The sequence below is a fragment of the Phoxinus phoxinus genome (assembly GCF_949152265.1).
Source record: "Phoxinus phoxinus genome assembly, chromosome: 22".
NCBI classification, from domain to species: domain Eukaryota; kingdom Metazoa; phylum Chordata; class Actinopteri; order Cypriniformes; family Leuciscidae; genus Phoxinus; species Phoxinus phoxinus.
Genome location: NC_136897.1, coordinates 20,765,211 through 20,786,663, shown reverse-complemented (window position 1 = coordinate 20,786,663; position 21,453 = coordinate 20,765,211). Strand labels below are relative to the sequence as shown.

Here is a 21,453-nt window from a genome sequence, read left to right as displayed (position 1 = left end):
TTGCTTATGATTTTTTATTAAAACATCAGCCAAAAACAGGAAACCGCAAACACAAGTAAAAAAAAAAAAAAAAACTGTTACAACAGCTTAAACCAGCTCTGAGATTAACGTAGTCTACGTTGAGCAGGTCTATGAGGATTTTGACCTTTGACAGACTGGTAATTCCAATTTGCTGGAAACTGAAGTCCAGGTTGTACTGACTCCAACACCGACTCAACGCTTGAAACAAAGAGACTGCTGGGCTGCTCCAGGGCTGGGGAACTTGATCTGGATACAGACTGGTAACTTAATTGCCCAGGCATTGAAGAGGTCTGGATTCCAGGCTCTGAGACAGTCTCATAACTTGACTGTACCTGGGGCTTGTATCTAGACTGCACTGGTATGGCTATAGAAGAGTAGCCAGACTGAGCTAGAGACTGGTTGCTCATAAGCATTTCAGGCTGGGAATCTGACTGCCCTGCTATGGAAGAAACAGTCTCAGAACTTGACTGTGCCTGGTACCTAGATTGCACTGGCATGGCAAGGTAATTGTAGCTGGACTGACCTGGAGACTGGCGGCTAGGCAGTATTTGAGGCTGGTAGTTGAGATTTTCCAGCTTGCTTGAGGGTCTGTAGCTAGATTGTACAGGTTTCACTAAGGGCTGATAAACCCAGGCCAGAGGCTGGAAGCCAGGCTGGTGCAGTTGCCTCAAAGGCTGGCCACTGGGCTGAGATACAGAACCATAACTGGAGGGTCCAGGCTTAGCAAGAGGCAAGAAGCTTGGAGGCACTCGGACCTGGTGGCTAGGCTGTTCAGGCAGCTGAGCTGGTCTGAAAACAGACTGGAGTGTGGACTGCAGTGGTGTGGGAGAGAATTGGTTGATGGGTTGCACCACAGACTCGTAGGTAGGCTGAGTTAAGTATGGAGAACTAGGTCTGGATTGAGGCTGATAGCTAGTCTGTCCTTGTTGGGCTGCAAGCTGGTAACCGGGCTGTGATGCAAACTGCTGGCATGAATAAAGCTTCGACCCAATCTGAAAAAGTTGTCCTCCTTGAGATGTCACTGGCTTGAAAACAGTTTGTCCACTCTCCTGGACTACCGAATGATAGCTGGCTTGTACTGGTTGTTGGTCAGCAGGCTGGACGCTAACTTGTTCTGGTTGTGGACCACTGGGCTGACCCGCAGACTGGTTACCGGCTTGTGGTGATTGGACACTGGGCTGACGCACAGACTGGTAGCTGACCTGTTCTGGTTGTGGGCCACTGGGCTGGCTCGCAGGCTGAAAGCAGGGTTGTACTGGTTGTGTCCCACTTGGCCGACCCACTGATTGGTAGCGGACTTGCTCTGGTTGTGGCACACTGGGCTGGCTTGCAGGCTGAAAGCAGGGTTGTACTGGTTGTGGCCCACTTGGCCGACCCACTGATTGGTAGCTGGCTTGTTCTGATTGTTGGTTACTAGATTGAACTTCGGAACTAAAACTAGGATTCTGGAGTTGCCCATTACCAGAAAAGACTAGGGAGCCAAATTGAAATCTACCTTTTTTGGGCTTGAAGAGGGTCATGCCACTGGGCTGAGCCCCAGACTGGTAGCTGGCTTGTACTGGTTGGAGCCCACTGGGCTGGGAAGTAACTTGTTCTTTTTGTGGCCCACTGGGCTGGCTCACAGACGGGTAGCTGGTTTGTACTGGTTGCAACCCAGCAGACTGGCCCACTGACTGGTAGATGGCTTGTTCTGGTTGCAGCACACTGGTCTGGTCCACAGATTGGTAGCTGGCTTGTTCTGGTTGTGACCCACTGGGCTGGTAGCTGGCTTGTGCTGGTTGTTGGTCAACAGACTGGGCCACAAATTGATAGCTGGCTTGTACTGGTTGGAGTTCACTGGGCTGGAAACTAGCTTGTTCAGTTTGTGGTCTACTGGGCTGGCTCACAGATGGGTAGCTGGCTTGTTCTGGTTGCAGCCCACTGATCTGGCGCACAGGCTGGTAGCTGGCTTGTGCTGGTTGTTGGTTATTGGGCTGAACTACAGAGCTAAAACTAGGATTCAGTAGTGGCTTGGTACCAGAAACTTCCAGGGAGCCAAATTGGAATCTATTTTTTGGGGGCTTGAAGAGGGTCAAGCCACTGGGCTGAGTTCCAGACTGGTAGCTGGCTTGTTCTGGTTGTGGCCTGCTGGGTTGTCTCACAGGCTGGTAGCTGGCTTGTTCTGGTTGTTGCCCACTGGGCTGGCCCATAGGCTGGTAGCTGGCCTGTTGGTTATTGGGCTGGACTACAGAGCTAAAACTAGGTTTCTGGAGTGGCCTGGTACCAGAAAAAACCAGAGAGCCAAATTGAAATCTACCTTTTTGGGGCTTGAAGATAGTCAAGCCACTGGGCTGAGTCCCAGGCTGGTAACCGACTTGTGCTGGTTGTTCCCCACTGGGCTGGCTCACTTGTTCTGGTTGTCGCTGACTGGGCTGGCTCACAGGCTGGTAACTGGCTTGTTCTGGCCCACTGGGCTGGCTCACAGGCTGGAGGCGGGCTTGTTCTGGTTGTGGCCCACTGGGCTGGCTCACAGGCTGGTAGCTGGCTTGTTCTGGTTGTCGCTCACTGGGCTGGCTCACAGGCTGGTAGCTGGCTTGTTCTGGACCACTGGGCTGGCTCACTTGTTCTGGTTGTCGCTGACTGGGCTGGCTCACAGGCTGGTAACTGGCTTGTTCTGGCTCACTGGGCTGGCTCACAGGCTGGAGGCGGGCTTGTTCTGGTTGTGGCCCACTGGGCTGGCTCACAGGCTGGTAGCTGGCTTGTTCTGGACCACTGGGCTGGCTCACTTGTTCTGGTTGTCGCTGACTGGGCTGGCTCACAGGCTGGTAACTGGCTTGTTCTGGCCCATTGGGCTGGCTCACAGGCTGAAGGCGGGCTTGTTCTGGTTGTGACCCACTGGGCTGGCTCACAGGCTGGTAGCTTGCTTGTGCTGGTTGCAGGTTATTGGAATGAACTACAGAGCTAAAACCAGGTTTCTGGAGTGGCCTGGTACCAGGAAAGACCAGGGAGCCAAATTGAAATCTACCTTTTTTTGGCTTGATCAGGGTCAAGCCACTGGGCTGAGTCACAGACTGGTAACCAGATTGTGTTGGTTGTTGGACACTGGGCTGGGCCACAGGCTGGCAGTTGGCTTGTGCTGGTTGTTGGACACTGGGCTGGTCCACAGACTGGTAGCTGGCTTGTACTGGCTGCTGCTCACTGGGCTGACCCACAGGCTGGTAGCTGGCTTGTCCTGATTGTGGGACACTGGGCTGGGAGATTGCCTGCACTAGCTGTTGAATGTTGGGCTTTGCCATACGCTCATTGCTGGTTTGCAGTGGAATTTGGGGAACTACCTGTACTGGCTTGGGAACAGAATCATTGCTTTGCTGCAATGGCATCATACCCATACTCACTGCACTACCCATAGAGCCATAAACAAGACTCCCACTTACAGCTGAAGCAACTTGAGATCCCAGACTCTGGCTTCTAGTGTCAGAATCAGAACCAGGTTTTCCACTTGTTACTGAACCACCTGAAGAGCCAATCTGAGAACTATGGCTTCCAGTGTCATATCCTCCCTTAACTGCAGTACTATAAATGTTCTTGAAACCCAGGGGCCTGATTGGTCCTGCAACATCTGGGTTATACCAGCTGTAGAAACTTTGTAGCTTAACATCTGCTTCGGGTCTGTAATTTCCAGGATAGCCTCCATTGGTTATAGAGCTATAGCCATAAACTAAAAAGACAAAATGCCATCATTAAAATAGTGTTGACACTAATTTGCCTAATTCAACTGGATAAACTTACCAATCACAATACTGCCATGAATAAGGCTTAAGAGTACTGCCAAAGAAAAACTGAAAAAAAGAAAGAAAAGTTAGAAAGTTGAACTAACAAACAGATATATTAAATCAAAACAACATACTTTAAGATTTGCATAGTGGTATCACCCCTATCCAGCCAAAATTGTCCTATGCTCACCAGCTACAAAAAAAAGAAACACTTTTACCCAACTATGTAGATTTTTTACTGAACTCATCTTTTTATAGTGCCTGACTCATCAATCATGACCATCAATCACAGTTTAATAGATTATTGTCTTAGACCAATCAGTTGTTGCAGGAACCTCTAATGGATAGTTATGAGTTTCAGGTGTCACCATTTTCACATTATGGTAAGTGATATTTGTTTGGTGCCATTAGGAAACCATCTTAAGATTATTCTCTGTTATTGTCAGCTGAATTAATGTTTCCACCATGAAGTTGTCTATACTGCTGCAGGTTGGAGCTATCAATAGCCTTTTTCATTGGTGGGGTGTGTGTCAGCACTGTTTACATAGATGTGCTGCTGCTATTCCAGCATCTGACTCAGTTTATATTGCATTCAGTATTTTATTAATGTGTGAAACCTATTCTTGTCGAGAAACCTAATGCAAGTATACAATAAAATATACTGTAAATTCTCCTTCCTCTTCTCATCTGTCACAATTTTATTTTATGCTTTACCTTTGCAGTTTAAATAAATCATATATCACACATATATCAACAGGGCATCTGGCTTTATCTTTATTCATTTCTTAAATAACCAAACTTTAACATAAGGGCAGATCCTTTGAGCACAGCTGATGACGCTTTGAAGTGACGCTCGAGTGACTGGTTTCTTTCCGAGTGTGGCTAAAGCGGTCAGGTAGGAGGAGTTACAAAGTGGCAAAGGAAACAAGAATCCTATAGTCGACTACGCCACCCAAAATATTTACAGCGAAATATCAGCCCTACGCAAGGGCACACAGGTTTGTCGCCAAAGGCAGGGTGAGTATGGAGACGTGGATGGAAACTCTAAAGACAAAATCACTTAATTTAAACATACAAAAAAAGTGAAAAACAAGTAAATACAATTTCACATGAGGTCTCAATCACATCACAAGTACAATAAAAAGAGAAATATAGAGGGAGATGGCCAGAGGCCCTCGGATTTCTATCCCCCACTCAATACTCAATGCCAACAAAAATGTACAGTTCTTTTGTAACTTAAATAAAAAGCAATTACACTCACAATAATCAAAATAAACAAAACACAAGTAAATAATCCACTCAAAAAGGAACATACAAATAGAAAATCAATTCAATAACAATTTATACACAAAAATACAAAAAAACACAGCCACAGGGACTGAGGGAAGGAAACAAAAATGGCCAACAATGGCCAGCTTACTTAAACTTAGCCTCCCAGCTAACTCACACAAACGCAGTGCTGTGTCGGTGACTTCAACACACAACACCAGATACAAAAATAACAAAACAGTCAAAGGATGATGGATCCTAAGCAACCAAACACTTCCCTTTTTTATACTCTAAGGCTCTAATAGGTTCATCGAACTACATAATACTGACCAATTATTATAATGCAGTAAAAACACTGATTGGTTCACAGGCTTTGGTGACACCAGCCAATCGTACCGGGGCTATACCTCACCCGGCTACACTAGCAGCCTTGCCTCGCATCCTAAAGGGTTGGAGCTGAGACTCGAGGAAAGGAAACGAGGATGCACAAATAAGAAATGAGAAGCACCCACTATCTATACCCTTGAATCTAACCCTAATTTAACCCTGAATTCAGAGGGAAATGATGGGTGAATAGCGAATAACACAGAAGCACCTAACCCTGATTGTAAACAAGTGAAAATACCATTTGACCAATAATTAAATGTAACAGTAAGAGCCATAGTCACCAGGGAATCTTACTGGTTCCCTGGAATGGATAAAGTTATCCAGAATCTGCTATCCTTGTGCGAGTTTTGACAAAAGTTGGATAAATCTGTTCAGACTGTTACCGTCCCCCTTCAACTGGTACCTTTCCCAGATGCACCATTGAGTAAACTGGGGATGGACATTTGACACAGCTTGGGACTGTATGGATGCTATATCTACCTTAATTGATTACCATTCCAAATGGCTGGAAGTTGCCTTTTACATCGTTTGTGATCACGGGGGTTGTGATTGACTTTCTCAATAGCGTCTTTAGTCGCCATGGTTACCTGGTAGAGTTGGTTACGGATAATGGGCCACAATTCACTTGCATTCACAACCTTTCTGCGAGAAAGAGACATTACTCCAGTCCGCCACGCTGTCATCCAGCAGTGAATGGTGCCATAGAACGCTTTTAACAGGGTTCTTAAGGACTGCGTATAGCTATAATACAGTCTAAGCCATGGAAGCGTACTGTTACTGACTTTCACCAAGTTTACCGTTCTACTCCACGTGCCACCACGGGAGTTTCACCCTTTGAATTGCTCCATTGGCAGAAGATGAGGACAAAACTAACCCTTCATCCTCCTGCCAGCACTCTCCGGGCAGCGCCTGTGCGCAAGCGAATCGTTCATAAGCAATCTCAGATGAATCATTACACTGATGCAAAACGAAGCGTACAACTGGTTATCCTGAAAAAGGGGGACAGGGTGCGGGTGTGCAAGACCTTTCATGTGCCGAAGGGACACTGCAAAGTTTCCGACCCCGTTGGAATTGAGGAACAAGTGGGTCCAGATACCTACTTACTAGAGGATGGAAGGAAATGGCATTCTTCACAACTGGCACAAGCTGTTCAGATGCCGGATCCTGCACCTGCTCTCGCGGAGGAAACGTCTGCCTGTGATAAAATAGAGAACTCAGTGGGCCGAGGGGATGTCCATCAAGAACTCTCAGACCTCCCTCATGGCTAAAATATTTGGAGATGTAAATGTATAGTTTACATTAGTTACATACATTGCCTATACATTGGTTCTGTTGCCTGTTATAATTAAGATAATCATGTTTTGTGATCAAGCAATTTCCTGTTCAGGAAGGAAAAAGTTGAAAAAAGGCTCAGTGGTTCATGTAGGTTGTCTACAAACCGGAAGATTGGTGGTTCAATCCTCGGTTCCAAGTGTCGAGGTGTCCATGAGCAAGACACCTAACCCCAGCTGCTCCTGACGAGCTGGATGGTGCCTTGCATGGCTGACAACGCCGTCGGTGGGTGAATGTGAGGCAATGTGTAAAGCGCTTTGGTGGCCATTGGGTCTGTGAAAGCGCTATTGTTATTTAATTATAATTAGTTGTAAGATTAAGGTAGAGAGCATTTTTTTGAAGTCTTGGGGGATGTTGTCTACATAGACTGTTATTACAAAGACTTAAAACAATTATCTCTACCTTAATCTTACAACTAAGATTAAGGTATTGCATGTGAAGTGCATCACTGCTCTTGAAATACTGTAAGTAAAGGTGGTGTGAATTGAATTGAACGTGTGAGGACGTGTCATTGGAGGCAATAGATGATTATTCTTAAAAGCACAAAAAAAACTGTGGAGATTATATGCTGAAATACATTTCAATGACCAGAAGCGCTGTAACATTTTGAAGCATGAAAGCATTATTCCATGAACAGAATGATTTTTCATCATATTCTTTCCTGTTATGGTAAACCTTATGAATAACGTATGCCCTTTTTCATATAGCACAGCTCATAGATCAAATATGAGTTGAATGAAGTTGACTTAAGCAATACTAGTTTTAAATAACAAACATTTATTTAAATGTAATTAAATTATATATAAAAATAACTCATATTGTACTGGTTATCCTACTCTCTACTTACACTTTGAATAGTCTACCACATTTCCATTTTCACTCTAACACTGTAGCACTCATAACGGGAAAAAAGTGCCCTTTGTAATCCTGACTATATGAGGCTGATGGCATCTGAACACTTTCCCTTCTCCTACCACCCACCACACAGTCTTAGGCTTGAGCTGATCTCAGCTGATCTCAGTATCAGTGATCTTATACCCTTGAGAGGTCAGCAATAATATGGCTCTATTTTTGGGGAATGTTCCAGAGATCAAGCTTTCACAGACTCTGCACAAGAGGACTTAAATGAAGAGGAAGACCAGACTTGCACTGCGGTGAAGAAGACCGAGAGGGAAACATGCTCCATTGAAACTAACACAGAAACAGAGAATAGCAGACACAGCCCATCACAGAATGCCGAAGGTAAGAGACAAATCAAATTACAGCTATAGCGTTTATATAAAGCAGGGTAAAAAGGGCTCACCAGCATGAAGCAAAAGGCACAAAGTATTGATATACATCAGCTAAAATAATATGTTTTTAATAATGTAGTTTATAATAATGCAATGAAGTTAATACTTGTTCAAAACAATCACTTTGTACAAGTTTGTACTATTTTCGGTTTATTTTGATAAATAAAATAATTAATTTTTGTTCAATAAATATAGGCCTACTGTCATTAAAATGTTTATTTTAAGATAAACTAAATTATTTTAAAAAGTAAAGATTCTGAAAGCATTGAATGAGATCCCATAATAAATTATTATAGCTTTACAGTAGTAATATTTTATAATATTATATAATTAATATAGTTTTTTTTATATTATAGTTTAATTATAAATGTGGGGATTATTTCTAAAGTGTATACCCTACTTAATATATGGTATAGGCTACCATCTGAATCTGAAGTCAGCCAGCTATATTTATCATGTTAATTATTGTGCCTTTTGCCCCAAAAGCAGGGGTGCTTTTTACCCCAAATACCATACTGTTACATTTGAACAAAACTGAAAATTAGAGAAGCACCGATAATCGGCCAACAATCGATATTGGCCGATAAAACCAATTATTTTAATGATAAAAGCAATTGATTGTTTAAAAACAGCAGTGCCGATTATATCATGTCAATCAAAAGCGTGCAGTAAACCATTGTGTGAAGAAAATCTCTAGTGTTGAGTCAGTTAGGGCAAGTTATAATGCGACAAAGGCATTGGCATTAACAGCGAAAAACAGCTACATAAAAGCAGGCTCTATTTGACCCTATGAATCACCCGTAGTTCAAACCAGGCTTGCAGTGTGTTCCTATAGCTACTAAACATTTTTTTTGTTGTTGCGTGCCTCTCATCCAATAATCGCAAATAGCTCTGTGCTTTGCTACTTCTAAAAAGAAACAAAGTGTCATCTCTCAAATTCTGTCCATTTTATCACGAAATTCACACTAAATGGCGTTTTGACGCTCTTAAATGTGACGTGCCAGATCGCTGTAGCGCGATCAGTTCAAGCAGCAGCGCGGAGCGCGAGTCTATTCCTTTAATTTGATAACTTATATGTTGAAAAACATACATGAATATCAGAAGGTAAGTTGAAAGATACAGTACAACTTACCGACACCATCATGTATTTCACTCAATCAGTGTTTCAACCGCAGAAAGATGTAAAAAAAAAAAAAAAAACAGCTGAACAATATCAATTTATGTTACCACATAATGTCATCCGTTTGTTAGTTAGCTTTAGAGAGGAGCTTATTTAGGCCTACTGTTAATTATATAGCCTATGTATGTTTGAACAAATTTGCTATGAAGACAAGTGCTTATGAAAACTACCTGATAGGCGTATGTTTAACTGAGTTGTATAGCCTACAAAATTTCAGCTTATTTGTGTAAATATCTGGAAATAAATAGCAGTTGAATATAATAGCTCTGGTGTTAATTTTACCTCATATTATAGTGTTCCAAATGAGAGGTTTCTCTTTATAGTTTGCAGCATTATTTTGGAGAGATATCTTTTTCCATAAGAAAAACCAAACTATCGGCAGCGGCCGATATCATTCTGAATAATGGGCTGTCGGTATCGGCTGAGAAATTTCATATCGGTGCATCTCTACTGATAATCATTAACAAATGTGTCAGTTCAGTCAAATCAATAAAATTGCTGCTGAATATTAAGTGTCTTTGCACTGGCAGAAGCCAGAAGTGTGCTTAGTTTTAAAATGCACATTAAAAAAATGTTCTCCCTTCCAAATTGGAAATGCCACTAGAAATTACTAACATTTGTGGTGTGTGAACATAATGGCTGTTTCCATCAGTATATCTACTGTCGGATTGGAAGTTGTGTTGGGTTTTCTGATGTGGTGACAGATTGCCAGATAAGGTCACGTCCTTTCTTAGCATAGGAATCATACCAACATTAAACATTGCAACAGCTTTCTGCTGTTTGACCTGGCTTTAGTTCAGGTTTTCTTCATAGTTCACTTCATGTCTGATCAATTGAAAACAGTGCTTTGGGTAAGTTTTAAAAATAAAATTTTCTGGGCAAATAATCTTTAAAAAGAAAAAAATCAATGTGGCCCGCCAAGTTCAGTTTTGTTGACTTGTTTTGATTGATGTTGACTGGGGCACTACAGTTTGGGAATACAGTGTGAAGGCGATCACAGAAGTAGCACAAAACTTGCATAAAACTCACAAGAAGTAATCATATGAGGTTACGCGAATGATTACTGCAACTTGTGGAAAGCAGCTCTTAGATCATAAAATCCTTTAAAAAAAAATATATATATATTTTCTGTCAAACATAAGGGAGTGTCCAAAAACAATTGTAAGCATTGCTTTTATACAAAAGCACACTATCAAATCCGATGACGTTTATTGGGCGGGACAACCTGTCAGAGATGACAGCAATAGCAAACAACAACCATTAAATAAATTCCAGATGGACAAAATCAAGTCCCGGTTCACTCTGATATAGCTACGTCACAGACTATTGCTTGATTTTTTTTTTTTTTTTTTCAGATGATGCCTGCGCTGAGTCTGAACACCAGACGGCTGGTCCCGAGGTGATCTATGATGATGTACCCTGTGAAGATTTGTCCTCAGGAGAAGGTCAGTCACGTGTTTGTGTCTGTCTTTCAGCGTATATAGATCTCTCAGTTCCAGTGTCTTAATGTTGCGCATATCTGGGTGTTTCTTCAACTTCAAGGCAAGCAATTTTATGCAGGTTGGTTTTTATAATAAAATAACAGATTCACATTTCAGATTTTTCTTCTTTGTGATATAAAACTGTTTTGGAATCTTTTTACTATAATTTTATAATTTATCTTTCTACTGTTCAAATACATTTTATAGTTTTACTCTTTCAGATCCTGACAAACGGTCTTAAAATATGAAGATTCATCATAAAATATACATTTACAAATGACGATGAATCATTTTCAATTATTTATATCTGTTTTTACACAAATTACGACCAACAGATGGCACCATTTCCATCAAAATCAAACATTTTGCCCCTAATAAAGTTAGTGTACCTGTTCACCAGTGATAGATATTTGACAAAGGAAAAAAGAGAAAATAATGTATCATTTGAGATATGGTGGAAATGACATTTGCTATAATGTCAAGGTTAAACAACAATTTCACAAAGTCCACATGGGCCAAAAGTGCCCTTGGTTGAAGAAACACCTTTCTAGCATATGTGTGATTTTTATGTGTTATGTTAGGTAGATGTTTCTTTGAATCAACATGTCATTGTCAGAAGACCTACAGTATTAACAGGACTGTTCTGAAACCTGCATTGCTTTGTGTGTCAGCTGACTTGATCTACGAGGACGTTCAGAAAGAGGAGGGCTTGCAAGGGTCCAAAAATGGCTGGAGCTCAAGTGAGTTTGAAAGCTATGATGAGCAGTCCGACTCTGAGAGGGCGCCAACCCGTAGCAAGGTGCGTGTGTGGTAATATATTCCCCACAACGGCAATAATTACATCCTTCCAAACATCTGATTTATCTTCAGACACATTTCCACATTCCTCATAATGATTTTAAACCCCCGAAGGTTGCAGGCTGATTGATTGGTATGTGTTTTGATCATTTATTTGAGATGCAGGTTCTTGTGATATGTTGATGGTGAAGGTTTGCTTTGCCACCACAAGAGCGCAGTGTTGGCCAGCACTTGCCTAATCGCTACTAACGCTGGGGCGTGACTGACACACTTTTACACTGCTCTATATTGCTGCAAATTTGAATTCTGTGTGCACTGTGTTATCTGCCCTTACACGTTCATGAGGTCACACTGGTATGGAAAACACTTTGCCCAGGCGGCAGTCCCTCAGAAACCAATTTCCCATGGCCAGACTCACCTTTACCTTCGCTGAATTAGGCTCCATAAGATTCCTGCTGCCAGACGACTCGCGATAAGCAAGAATTAGATTGCTGAGTCTAATACCACAGTGATTTGAGCTCAGTTTAACCAGTTATTCCCCCTGCTTTTTTTCAGTGCTTATATAATTGGAATGGAATGGCTTTCTTTTGTGAAGGTGTCACAAGTTTTTATAGTGGGCTTGTTAAGAATAAAACTAACTCAAAAGGACAAACAAGCAACAACTGACTTCACAACAGCATGGTCTAATTGGGAATGAGTCTTTGCGATTGTCAGATATTAAATGATGAATGAATGCAATGCCCAAATTTTCTGTAGAAATAGTTATACAAATTGTATGAATATACAATATCTTTCAAAATGTTTTCTTTTTAAATAAAATGTTTTTATTCAGCAAGGATGCATTTAATTGATCAAAAGTAACAGTATACTTTTACATTGTTACAAAGGATTTGTATTTTTTAAACAAATGCGATTCCATTGAATTTTCTCTATATATATTTTATATATATATATATATTCCTGTATTCTTCACAAAAATACAATGCAGCATAACTGTTTTCAACATTAATAATAATAAAAGGTATGTTTCTTGAGCAGTAAGAAACTGCATATTAGAATGATTTCTGAAGGATCATGTGACACTGAACTCTAATGTAATGGCTACTGAAAATTAATCTTTGCCATCACATGAATAAATTACATGTTAAAATATATTACAACAGAAAATTTTAATTTTAAATTGTATACAGTGTATTATATAATATTGTTTTTATTTTCATTTGGTGTGCATAATAAACAAGGCATTTTATTGCCTTAATTCTTAATTCAAAACATTACACTACAAAAACTTACCAACCCCAAACTTTTGAATGGTATAAGTTTTCATTTTTTTAATATTCTTCAGACATTTTTTGAATGCTCCATCAGACGCAATATTAATTCTTTCCACTAATCGTGAAACTGCACTCAAAGCATTCAGGAATATCAGAAGCATTGAAGGCAGCATAGATGCATCCTTGGGAAACCGATCAGACGAATGCATCTTATTTGACAGGATGTTTCACAAACATTGGATTAGGACGAGATGACTTCCTACCTCTCTTTTGGACACAGCCTGTGGCTTTGTTTTGGAAATAAGGCGGTGCTTGTCTGAGATTCACATTAGCGAGGGTGTACATGCTGTCATAATTGTATCTTCCTCTGTCTATCCCATGCTGCTTTGATTTAAGATTTAAGCCACGCCCATTGTGTCAGTAATTTCTGTTGCATATGCTTTTGTGGTTGATCCTGATTTTGCCTTGCCCTCATCCCTTAGTTTCCCTCACCTTTATGCTTACTCCTCCGTTCCTTCCTCTTCCCCATGTTACCATGTTATTGCGCTCTCACCCATGGCCTGTGTTGTTGCCGTGACGATATCCGTAGCTCTCCCCCGATGTGCGACGACTGAGAGAACGTTACACCAGGACCAAACAGGAGCTAGCCATGAGACTGGGGGGCAGACATCAGGTACACTCAAGCACGTATGGGGAAGAATGGGCTTCATGGGGATGTACCAGCTCACAGCTGTCAATAGAGGCGATCACAGTCACCTGCGTTCAAGATTACATATTCTCTTTCTCACTTTTCCCTGCTCAAAAGACTAGTTTGAATTTCCATGCTGGTTCATTAACCAACACATCCAAAGCACAGCAATATGCTAAGTCTCTTTTTTTCAGCAGGATAAGTCTTCATTCTTCATTTGAGTTGTCTGTCCCTGTCTTGCTTTTCTGTCTCTCTTTTTATCTGTGTTTTAAAGCACAGGGTCTGAATGGAGTGTTCACTGATCTCTACAAACACAGCTGGAAATACCTGTAGATGTTCACTGCACTTGATAGTTTTGTCATATGAATTTAAGTCATGCAGATAATAGGTGTAGTCTACATTGTGAAATTTTTTTTACACATTTTTTGGATTTAATATAATACATTTTACTATTGAAATATAAAATGACAAATTAAAGATTGATTTACAGTATATATACAATACCATGCAAACGTTCTTTTTAAAGAACACCGTTTTCAGCAAAGATGCATTATGGAAGCATGTTTCCGCCACAGAATAATTCAATTAAAAATATGATTGTGACTATTTAGCTCACAATTTTTTTCTCAGAATTGTGAGATATAATGTCGTTATTGTGAGTTATAAAGTCAGAATTGCGAGATATAAACTGGCAATTGCGATGATAAAATAGTGAGATAAAAAGTTGCAATTATAATTTTTTTTATTCTGTGGTGGAAACATGCTTCCATTCATCAAGGCACCTATATACTTAAAGCGAAGAGTGAACTAGTGTGACGTCATTTCGAGCAACATCTGGCCAAAACGAAGTTCGTTTTGTGTTCATTTCGGGGGTTCAAACAGCTTGCCAAAGCAAACTTTCCGGAAGAGTTCCCTCCGGTTGGTAAACACCTTCTAACTATCATTGGTCCATGGTGATTAAATACAGTAATAGGTAGGTGTCCTCTGACTGAGGCTCCACCTTCTTTGACGGTGAAATCTTCGTCGGTTCATTTCTTCTGTTCGAAGTCAGATGTCCGGGAGTAAAAACATGAACGCACTGGAGAGCCGCTTTATAGTGGAATTTTTTAAAATTCTAAATGAAAGAGAGCTTGTGCAAACATCCACAGCGCTATGATCAGATGCTTTATTAACTACTGGCTTTTCATCGCTGTCATTTTTGTTGGGTGTTTATTTTGTTATTGATTGGAAAGCGCACAGAACATGTTCATCTAAACGCTGCTCTCAGCATTGTGGGCGGCGTCAGGATGTTCTCTAACAGTATACCACTACTTGCATATTTCCAACTTCTTTTTAACCCTAACTTAAGCGACGAACAAAAAGGATGCGAGTATATCGGGGCCTTTAAACCAATCAAAGGCACTGGGGCTAAAGACACAAAAATCAAAAATCAAAATTATAATATTTAAAAAATGCTGTTCTTTTCAAGTTTCTGTTCATCAAAGAATCTGGAAAACAAATGTTTCCACTAAAATGTTAAGCAGCACAACGGTTTTCAACATTTATAGTAAGAGACGGTTCTTGAGCATCAAATCAGGATATTAGAATGATGTCTGAAGGATCACTTGACACAAGACTGGAGTAATGATGCTCCAAATTCAGCTTTGCCATCACAGGAATAAATTAAATTGTAAAATATATTTAATTAGAAAATTATACATTATATTTTGAATTGCAATAATATTCCACTGCTTTATTTTTGATCAAAGAAATGCAGCCTTGGTGTGCATGTTTGAAAAATCTACAATCCCCAAACTTCTGAACAGTATGTGTATTCTACTTGCGTGTAACAGTCACATATCTATCACATGTCCACTTTCCAAGGCACTTATGGTCAATTTGGAACCCTCTGCCTTTCCTTTTGCATTAAAAGTCCCTCTCTGTATTATTCTCACTTTCTTTTATTCTGTTGTAAACAAACCATTCAATTCACTTCCACTATAAAACATTTTGATTCAGCTTCCCTAATCTCTAATTTGATTTGTATGAGGCTGGGATATGGGCACACGTGTGTGTGTGTGTGTGTGTGTGTGTGTGTGTGTGTGTGTGTGTGTGTGTGTATGTGTGTGTGTGTATATATATATATATATATATATATATATATATATATATATATATATATATATATATATATATATATATATATATATATATATATATATATATATATATATATATATATATATATATATATATATATATATATATATATATATATATATATATAACCACTCTTCATGTGGTTTAAGCAAGACATTTCCACATGCTCTCCATTAATGACCTGCTTTCGAAGATGGGCTGTCTGCCTCCTTTTTTTTTCAAATTTAAAAATATCTCTGTAACTTGATGTTCTCTCACACACTTGGGATCTTGTGGCTTGTGGCCATTGAAGCAAACCCTTAAGCACACACCCAACTGCCGCCACGCTGCACTGAACTGGTGCCTCACAAATGGCAGGCAAACCCAAGCATGGCTGTTTACGCTCGAGGGCTTGAGACGGTCAACCTTTTTCAATAAGGGTGTTCAACGTCACTGGTTATAGAGAAACGTCAGCTGGACTGCCTGTGATTTTCTGTTCCCCTCTGGTCCCTTTGCAGGTCCACCAGCTGATGCGGGCGGCACGTAGCGGAACGAAAGATGGCCTGGAGAAGACCAAAATCGCTGTGATGAGGAGAGTTCCATTCCTACATAAAAAGGACCACTCAGGTAATCTAAGAATATTTTTGAGAATTTATCTTCTTTCAAGCACTCATCCTGTCCACTTTTGCTTTGATAGAATCCCATTCAGGAAAGAGGCAATTATAGATTTCTAATGCATTTTTCTCCCTCAAAGAAACAGGTCTATTCATGGAATTAAGTTAGACCTCTTTACAGATGGCATATGATCTGACAGCCACAGAGTCAGATGCGATAGAAAAGGTTGATGGAATGCTTTCTTATATTCTGCTTTTAAGTAGAGAATTGACTCCTGGAGGTAGAGCCTGAAAAACACGATGATGTGAAATATTTGTCATGAAGCAGGAAAGTATTATAAATCAGACTGGGTCTTTAATATAAAATGGTAGGCATATGAGCTGATGAGGGCATTTGATGCACAGGGAAATTGGCTGGGATTGGTCCCCATAATGCCCTTCTGCACAATGGGAAAATTACTATTTGGAAGTGGAGACTGGTGTGATGCCTATTGAAACACCACTTTAAACGACATACCACACTGCGTATAGTGCTAAACATTTGATTTGGAGGTTCTGTTATAATTTCTTTTATCATTTAGAGAGCCTGCAAAAACTTGTGTGAAGATCTTAAGTCTTTGGGAAAAGGTGCAAAATTGTATGCAGGATGGTTTTCTTTTGTAACCGTCGAGTAAAAGAATGCTTGGATGTGGCTTAGAACACCCTGTTCCTTACTAAGTTTGAATGTTCTTTTTTTCTGTTTGAGCATCTCTTCTGAGTTGAAATAATAGGTGAATATGTATTCTTAGCTTTGCAGGGATATATAATGTCTTTGAATGTTTTTTTTTGTTTTTTTTTATGTATACTGGCAGATGACACGGAGGATGATACAGGGTATCTGGATGTAATGGTATCCGAGGCAAAACACCCACTTGCACAACTGGGACCAATGCCAGATGGGCTTAGCAGCCAACAGGTGCATGTATATGTATTTATTTCTATAAAAAAATATTTTAAATTGAGTATAGTATGTATATGTGGTATACACATTTGAGGGAACTCATTTTGGTAGTAAAATGTGCATCAATATTTCTTTTCAAATTCATACAGCTATGCCATTGTAACCATAATGCATTGTACTTTCATTTCTCTGTTGTCCTACTTTCGAGGTCTCTCATCTTGTCCAAATTTAAATCAAAATTGTAGACTCAAAAAATGGAATTCCGTTAATTTTTAACCAAGAAACCTTCCACAGTACAGCTTTAAGATATTTAGGCCACATCCACACTGTAAAGTTTCAGGAGTGACAACTGCATTTAAAGGGAAAGTTCACCCAAAAATTAAAATTCTGTCATCATAATTTACTCACTCTCAAGTTGTTCCAAACCTATATTAATGTCTTTCTTCTGCTGAACACAAAAGAAGATATTTGAAAAATATGGGTAACTAAACAATTCATTAACATACTGTACATACGTTTAAATATCAAATTTGATATTAACTAAGCATTTGTGTATCCAGAAGAGAGTTTTCGAGAAGGTCAGTTTTACGCGCAAGTTACAAAGAATTTACTCATAAATGTACATAAGTTTCATGAATGAGGCCCTTTTGTTCAGATTTTTTTCACTGACTTTACTTGTCTTTACTTGTTTAATTGTAACCTCATTTTTATGGGATAAAATCTAAATATTCTGGTTCAAAGGGGTAGCGCTGTTTCGTTCTGCTTTTTTGTTGTTGTTGTAGCCGTTTAATGTTTCTCATATGCAACACAAATGGTAGCGTTTATCAGTTTAACAAATTGTTAGTGGCACCAGGATGACCTCTAGCAAAAAGTAGTTGCACTGGCAGGAAAAAAGTTGGAGACCATTTAGTCGCAGTTGGAGACCTGGTGTATTTATTGTTTTAATAAATATTGAATTAAAATATTCTGATGTGTAATTATATAAATATACACTATAGTTTAAACAAATTAATACTTTTATTCAGAAAGGGCACATCATAATGATCAAAAGTAATTCATTCAAACACATTTATAGTGTTACAAAATATTTCTATTTCAAATGGTGTCCTACTTAGTATGAATGTTTTTCATCTCATCCACAGATTGTCCGACGCCACATTTTGAGCTCCATTGTGCAGAGTGAGAGGAGCTACCTGGACTCTCTTAAACGGATCCTACAGGTAAAATGGATGATTTCACGTGCCATTGGATCTGTTCCACAGCTGTGTTGGTAAAAAAAAAAAAAAAAATATTTTTGATAGTGACAAAATGTTTTCACATAACAGAAAGTTTTGAGAACTTTGGTAAGTCTTGTGTGTCTTTTTATTTTCAGCGTACTAAGATCAAACTGAAACTCAGTGCTTTGATACATCAAATAAATTCATACAAAAATAAATTCAGAAAAGTAGTTAAAATGCTAAATATTATTGCCATGTTAAGTGTTTCTGTAAATGCTTTTTTTAGCACACATTTAAACATTAAATGTTGCTACTTTTATCTTAAAATGGTTAAATAACTCTTATGATTGCACAACAAAAGTCTTTGGAAGGGTTACAAATAATGTCAAAGCTCCATCTTAATGTGAAAGTCCAGCTATTCAAAGCCTTCAAACAAAAGATAACACTATATATGGTCTTTAATACGGAATTTGTGTTCACATTCACATTCCTTTAAATGGAAGCATGCGGGTCTGGTGGGTTTCGTAGTGTGGAGTTTCATTACACATAATTCTGATCTCAGCTAGTGGAGGAGAGAAAAGCATTTGTTATCACACTCCTTTGAAGACACAGGCAGAGTATAAAATTGAATCACCGATCAATGACAGCTTTACGCTCTATGAAATCTAGTCATTCAGGATCTATCTCCAAGCTTTGTTGTCAAATCAAAGCTCTGTCGGGTGTACTTTACAATTCCTGCTCTCTTTATAGCATGCTAGACATGGTCTAGGGTGGTTGGATCAGGTAAAGTTGCCCAAAAGCAGGGGGATGGGGGTCTGCATAATTAAGTTTAGTACTGCTGTTGTGGGCAGTCAGACACATCTCTTTAGAAAAAGAAATAGTCCCATTGCCTCATCCTTTGTCTTATTTCTATTTGTCGATAATTCATTAGCTCTGGAGACTCCAGGATAGGAAAGAAAGCAGCCATGAAAAATCTATTGTGTGCACAGTCTAACTAGCAAAGTGTCTTTGCTTTTAAAGATTAAGTCTTGGAGTTTATCTATAGACATCACTAGCTTGTTTTGCAATTTAAGGAAATCAAACCTATCAAACATTTAGCAGAGCACATTTGATAATGTGGCAAGACAGTCAAAGCCAATATCAATGGGAGAATTAACATTAAAATAACAGAATTAAAAATGTGTTAACTTTTACCCACCTACTGTATGTAATGTAAACCTTTGTTTATTTTTCTTTGTATTTTAGGTCTTATGAAATGTGAAAAGTTATTTAAAACATTGATCTCATAATATGTTTTATGCAGTTGTAATTGCAGTGTAAATGCATTTATGCCACCTCTAAGATGATCCGTATATTTAACAAGCAATTCAATTTAAGGGGGCAAATATTGGCCTTTAATGGGAAAGTTAATTTCTGTCACTGTCAGGTGATAAATCATAGAAAAAATAAAAGCAAAGTTAAACAAGACAATTAAAATAAACATTTATGTTGATGCATCACACTGATGCATTCACCTTTAAGTGATTTTACCTTCAACATTTTTCTTCTTATAGCGTTATTGTTATTATAAGACTTATAAATGAGTATTATAAGTACTTATTATTTATTATTATTTTACATGTATAATTAAAGTTAATAATTTGTACGGGGAAAAATAAATGGGACTTGAATGGACTTGCTTGATGTGAGCTACTGACTTGATGTCAAATAGATAGATTCATATATGCAAATTGGACATTTTGAATCTTGTATTCAAATGAATGAAATGGATAATGCATATTGAGACTTTTAGTGATTTTTTTCACCTCACTGTTAAGATTAATTCAGCACATTTTTAATCTCCCTCCCTTGTCAAGGTGAAGCAAGTCAGAGCTGTGAATGAATTATTCCTCCTGTATAAATATTAAAATGTTTTAGTTATAACATACATAAGAAATGTCTCCATTGTCCCATGATCCCTTAGGAATACCAGCGACCTCTGATAGAGGCCGAGCCTCGGATCCTCAGTGTCAGGAAAATCCGGCCCATTTTTTTCCGTCTGTGGGAGATCATGCAGTGCCACTCCATGTTCCAGATTGCCCTGGCATCTCGGGTGGCCGAATGGGACTCTAGTGAAAAGATTGGGGACCTGTTTGTTGCTTCAGTGAGTATGAAAATGCTTGAAAATGACTTCTAAACTAAGCTTTTGAAAACTGTGTCTGCGGTCTTTGAGTTTAGTTCATTCACTGAGTCAGTACCCTTGTCATTTGTCTCCATAGTTACTGATTTGGTTTTACGTTCACCTCTTTTTTAGTTTAATTCAGTTCATGGATGTTATTGTCAATGTTAAGGTTGGTTTGCTTTACTCCTGCATGTTTCCTGTTCTCCTGCATTCCAGAGTTTTTTTTATTTTGTTTAGTAAAGACTGCTGAATGTAGATCTATTCCTCAAATCTCTCCTTTGCTTACAAAAACCCATGACAGAATAACAGACCTATATAATGGATCTAACATCAGCCACCATCCACCTGGAGGACCAGCTATTCTCCCTCCAACAGAAGGACTGTCTACTGGAAGATTATGTAGAGGTGTTCCTGGAATTTAGCTATCAGGTGTCCTGAAATGACGGCACTCGCAATATATGTCACTGGAGTGGGCTGGGTGATTCCCTGTTGAAGCTGGAGAAACCACCTGTACTCTGGCCCAGTACATAGTATGTACGGTGGCAGAGTAGATCCTCCTTTACCATTGGTGAATTGGAAGAGGACAACATCAACGATCGGCAGTCTCCCCCCAGTCCACTCCCGTTCTCCGTGTGGCATCGATCTCCAATCCAGAACTGTTTAGTTTTGTTTAATAAATACGGCTAAATCCTTGCCTCAAATCTCTCCTTTCCCGTGATAAACTGAGCATTGTCTGCTGTTCTGCTTCTCTGCTGGCAAGCTGTATTTCAGGTACTAACAGTCCTCAGTTTACTTTAAAAGCATAGCCAATTACTATAAGTGAGGATGGCTGTCTCTTACCAAAGTAAGCATGCTGGCACCATTGGGCTGCAGGGTGTCCAGTGGACTAATGAATGAGCTTTCTGTAGTGACCCTCCTCACAGGCAGCA

The 21,453-nt window shown here is 39.5% G+C and overlaps 2 protein-coding genes across 4 annotated transcripts in view; one reads left to right on the top strand and one right to left on the bottom strand.

The window, feature by feature from the left end:
- On the bottom strand, positions 1 to 4,041 carry LOC306990178 (uncharacterized protein). 2 transcript variants are annotated; one of them, XM_079596675.1, is made up of 3 exons: positions 3,908 to 4,041; positions 3,790 to 3,839; positions 1 to 3,718 (listed from the first exon to the last, which is right to left on the bottom strand). In XM_079596675.1, exons 1-3 carry the CDS (start codon positions 3,919 to 3,921, stop codon positions 105 to 107), a joined length of 3,678 nt encoding a protein of 1,225 aa, XP_079452801.1. In that variant the 5' UTR covers positions 3,922 to 4,041; the 3' UTR covers positions 1 to 104. The 2 variants fall into 2 exon arrangements, with proteins under 2 accessions (XP_079452801.1, XP_079452802.1); XM_079596676.1 differs by having other exon boundaries at positions 3,933 to 3,999.
- arhgef10la (Rho guanine nucleotide exchange factor (GEF) 10-like a) overlaps positions 1 to 21,453 on the top strand; it is a 107,996-nt gene that overhangs the window by 8,370 nt on the left and 78,173 nt on the right. Inside the window, exons 4-11 of one of the 2 annotated variants that reach the window (XM_079596673.1) lie at positions 7,849 to 8,003; positions 10,589 to 10,678; positions 11,386 to 11,513; positions 13,376 to 13,459; positions 16,111 to 16,219; positions 17,058 to 17,161; positions 18,289 to 18,366; positions 20,327 to 20,506. In XM_079596673.1, coding sequence (XP_079452799.1) covers positions 7,849 to 8,003; positions 10,589 to 10,678; positions 11,386 to 11,513; positions 13,376 to 13,459; positions 16,111 to 16,219; positions 17,058 to 17,161; positions 18,289 to 18,366; positions 20,327 to 20,506 — 928 coding nt within the window. The remainder of the gene's footprint in view (positions 1 to 7,848; positions 8,004 to 10,588; positions 10,679 to 11,385; positions 11,514 to 13,375; positions 13,460 to 16,110; positions 16,220 to 17,057; positions 17,162 to 18,288; positions 18,367 to 20,326; positions 20,507 to 21,453) is intronic. The other variant, XM_079596674.1, reaches the window with a different exon arrangement.

Bases quoted from the DNA above. Each gene is read 5' to 3' on its own strand.
- LOC306990178 (XM_079596675.1), bottom strand. The intron at 3,719-3,789 runs GTAAGTTTATCC...TTGTCTTTTTAG, and splicing joins TCATGGCAGTATTGTGATTG to TTTATGGCTATAGCTCTATA.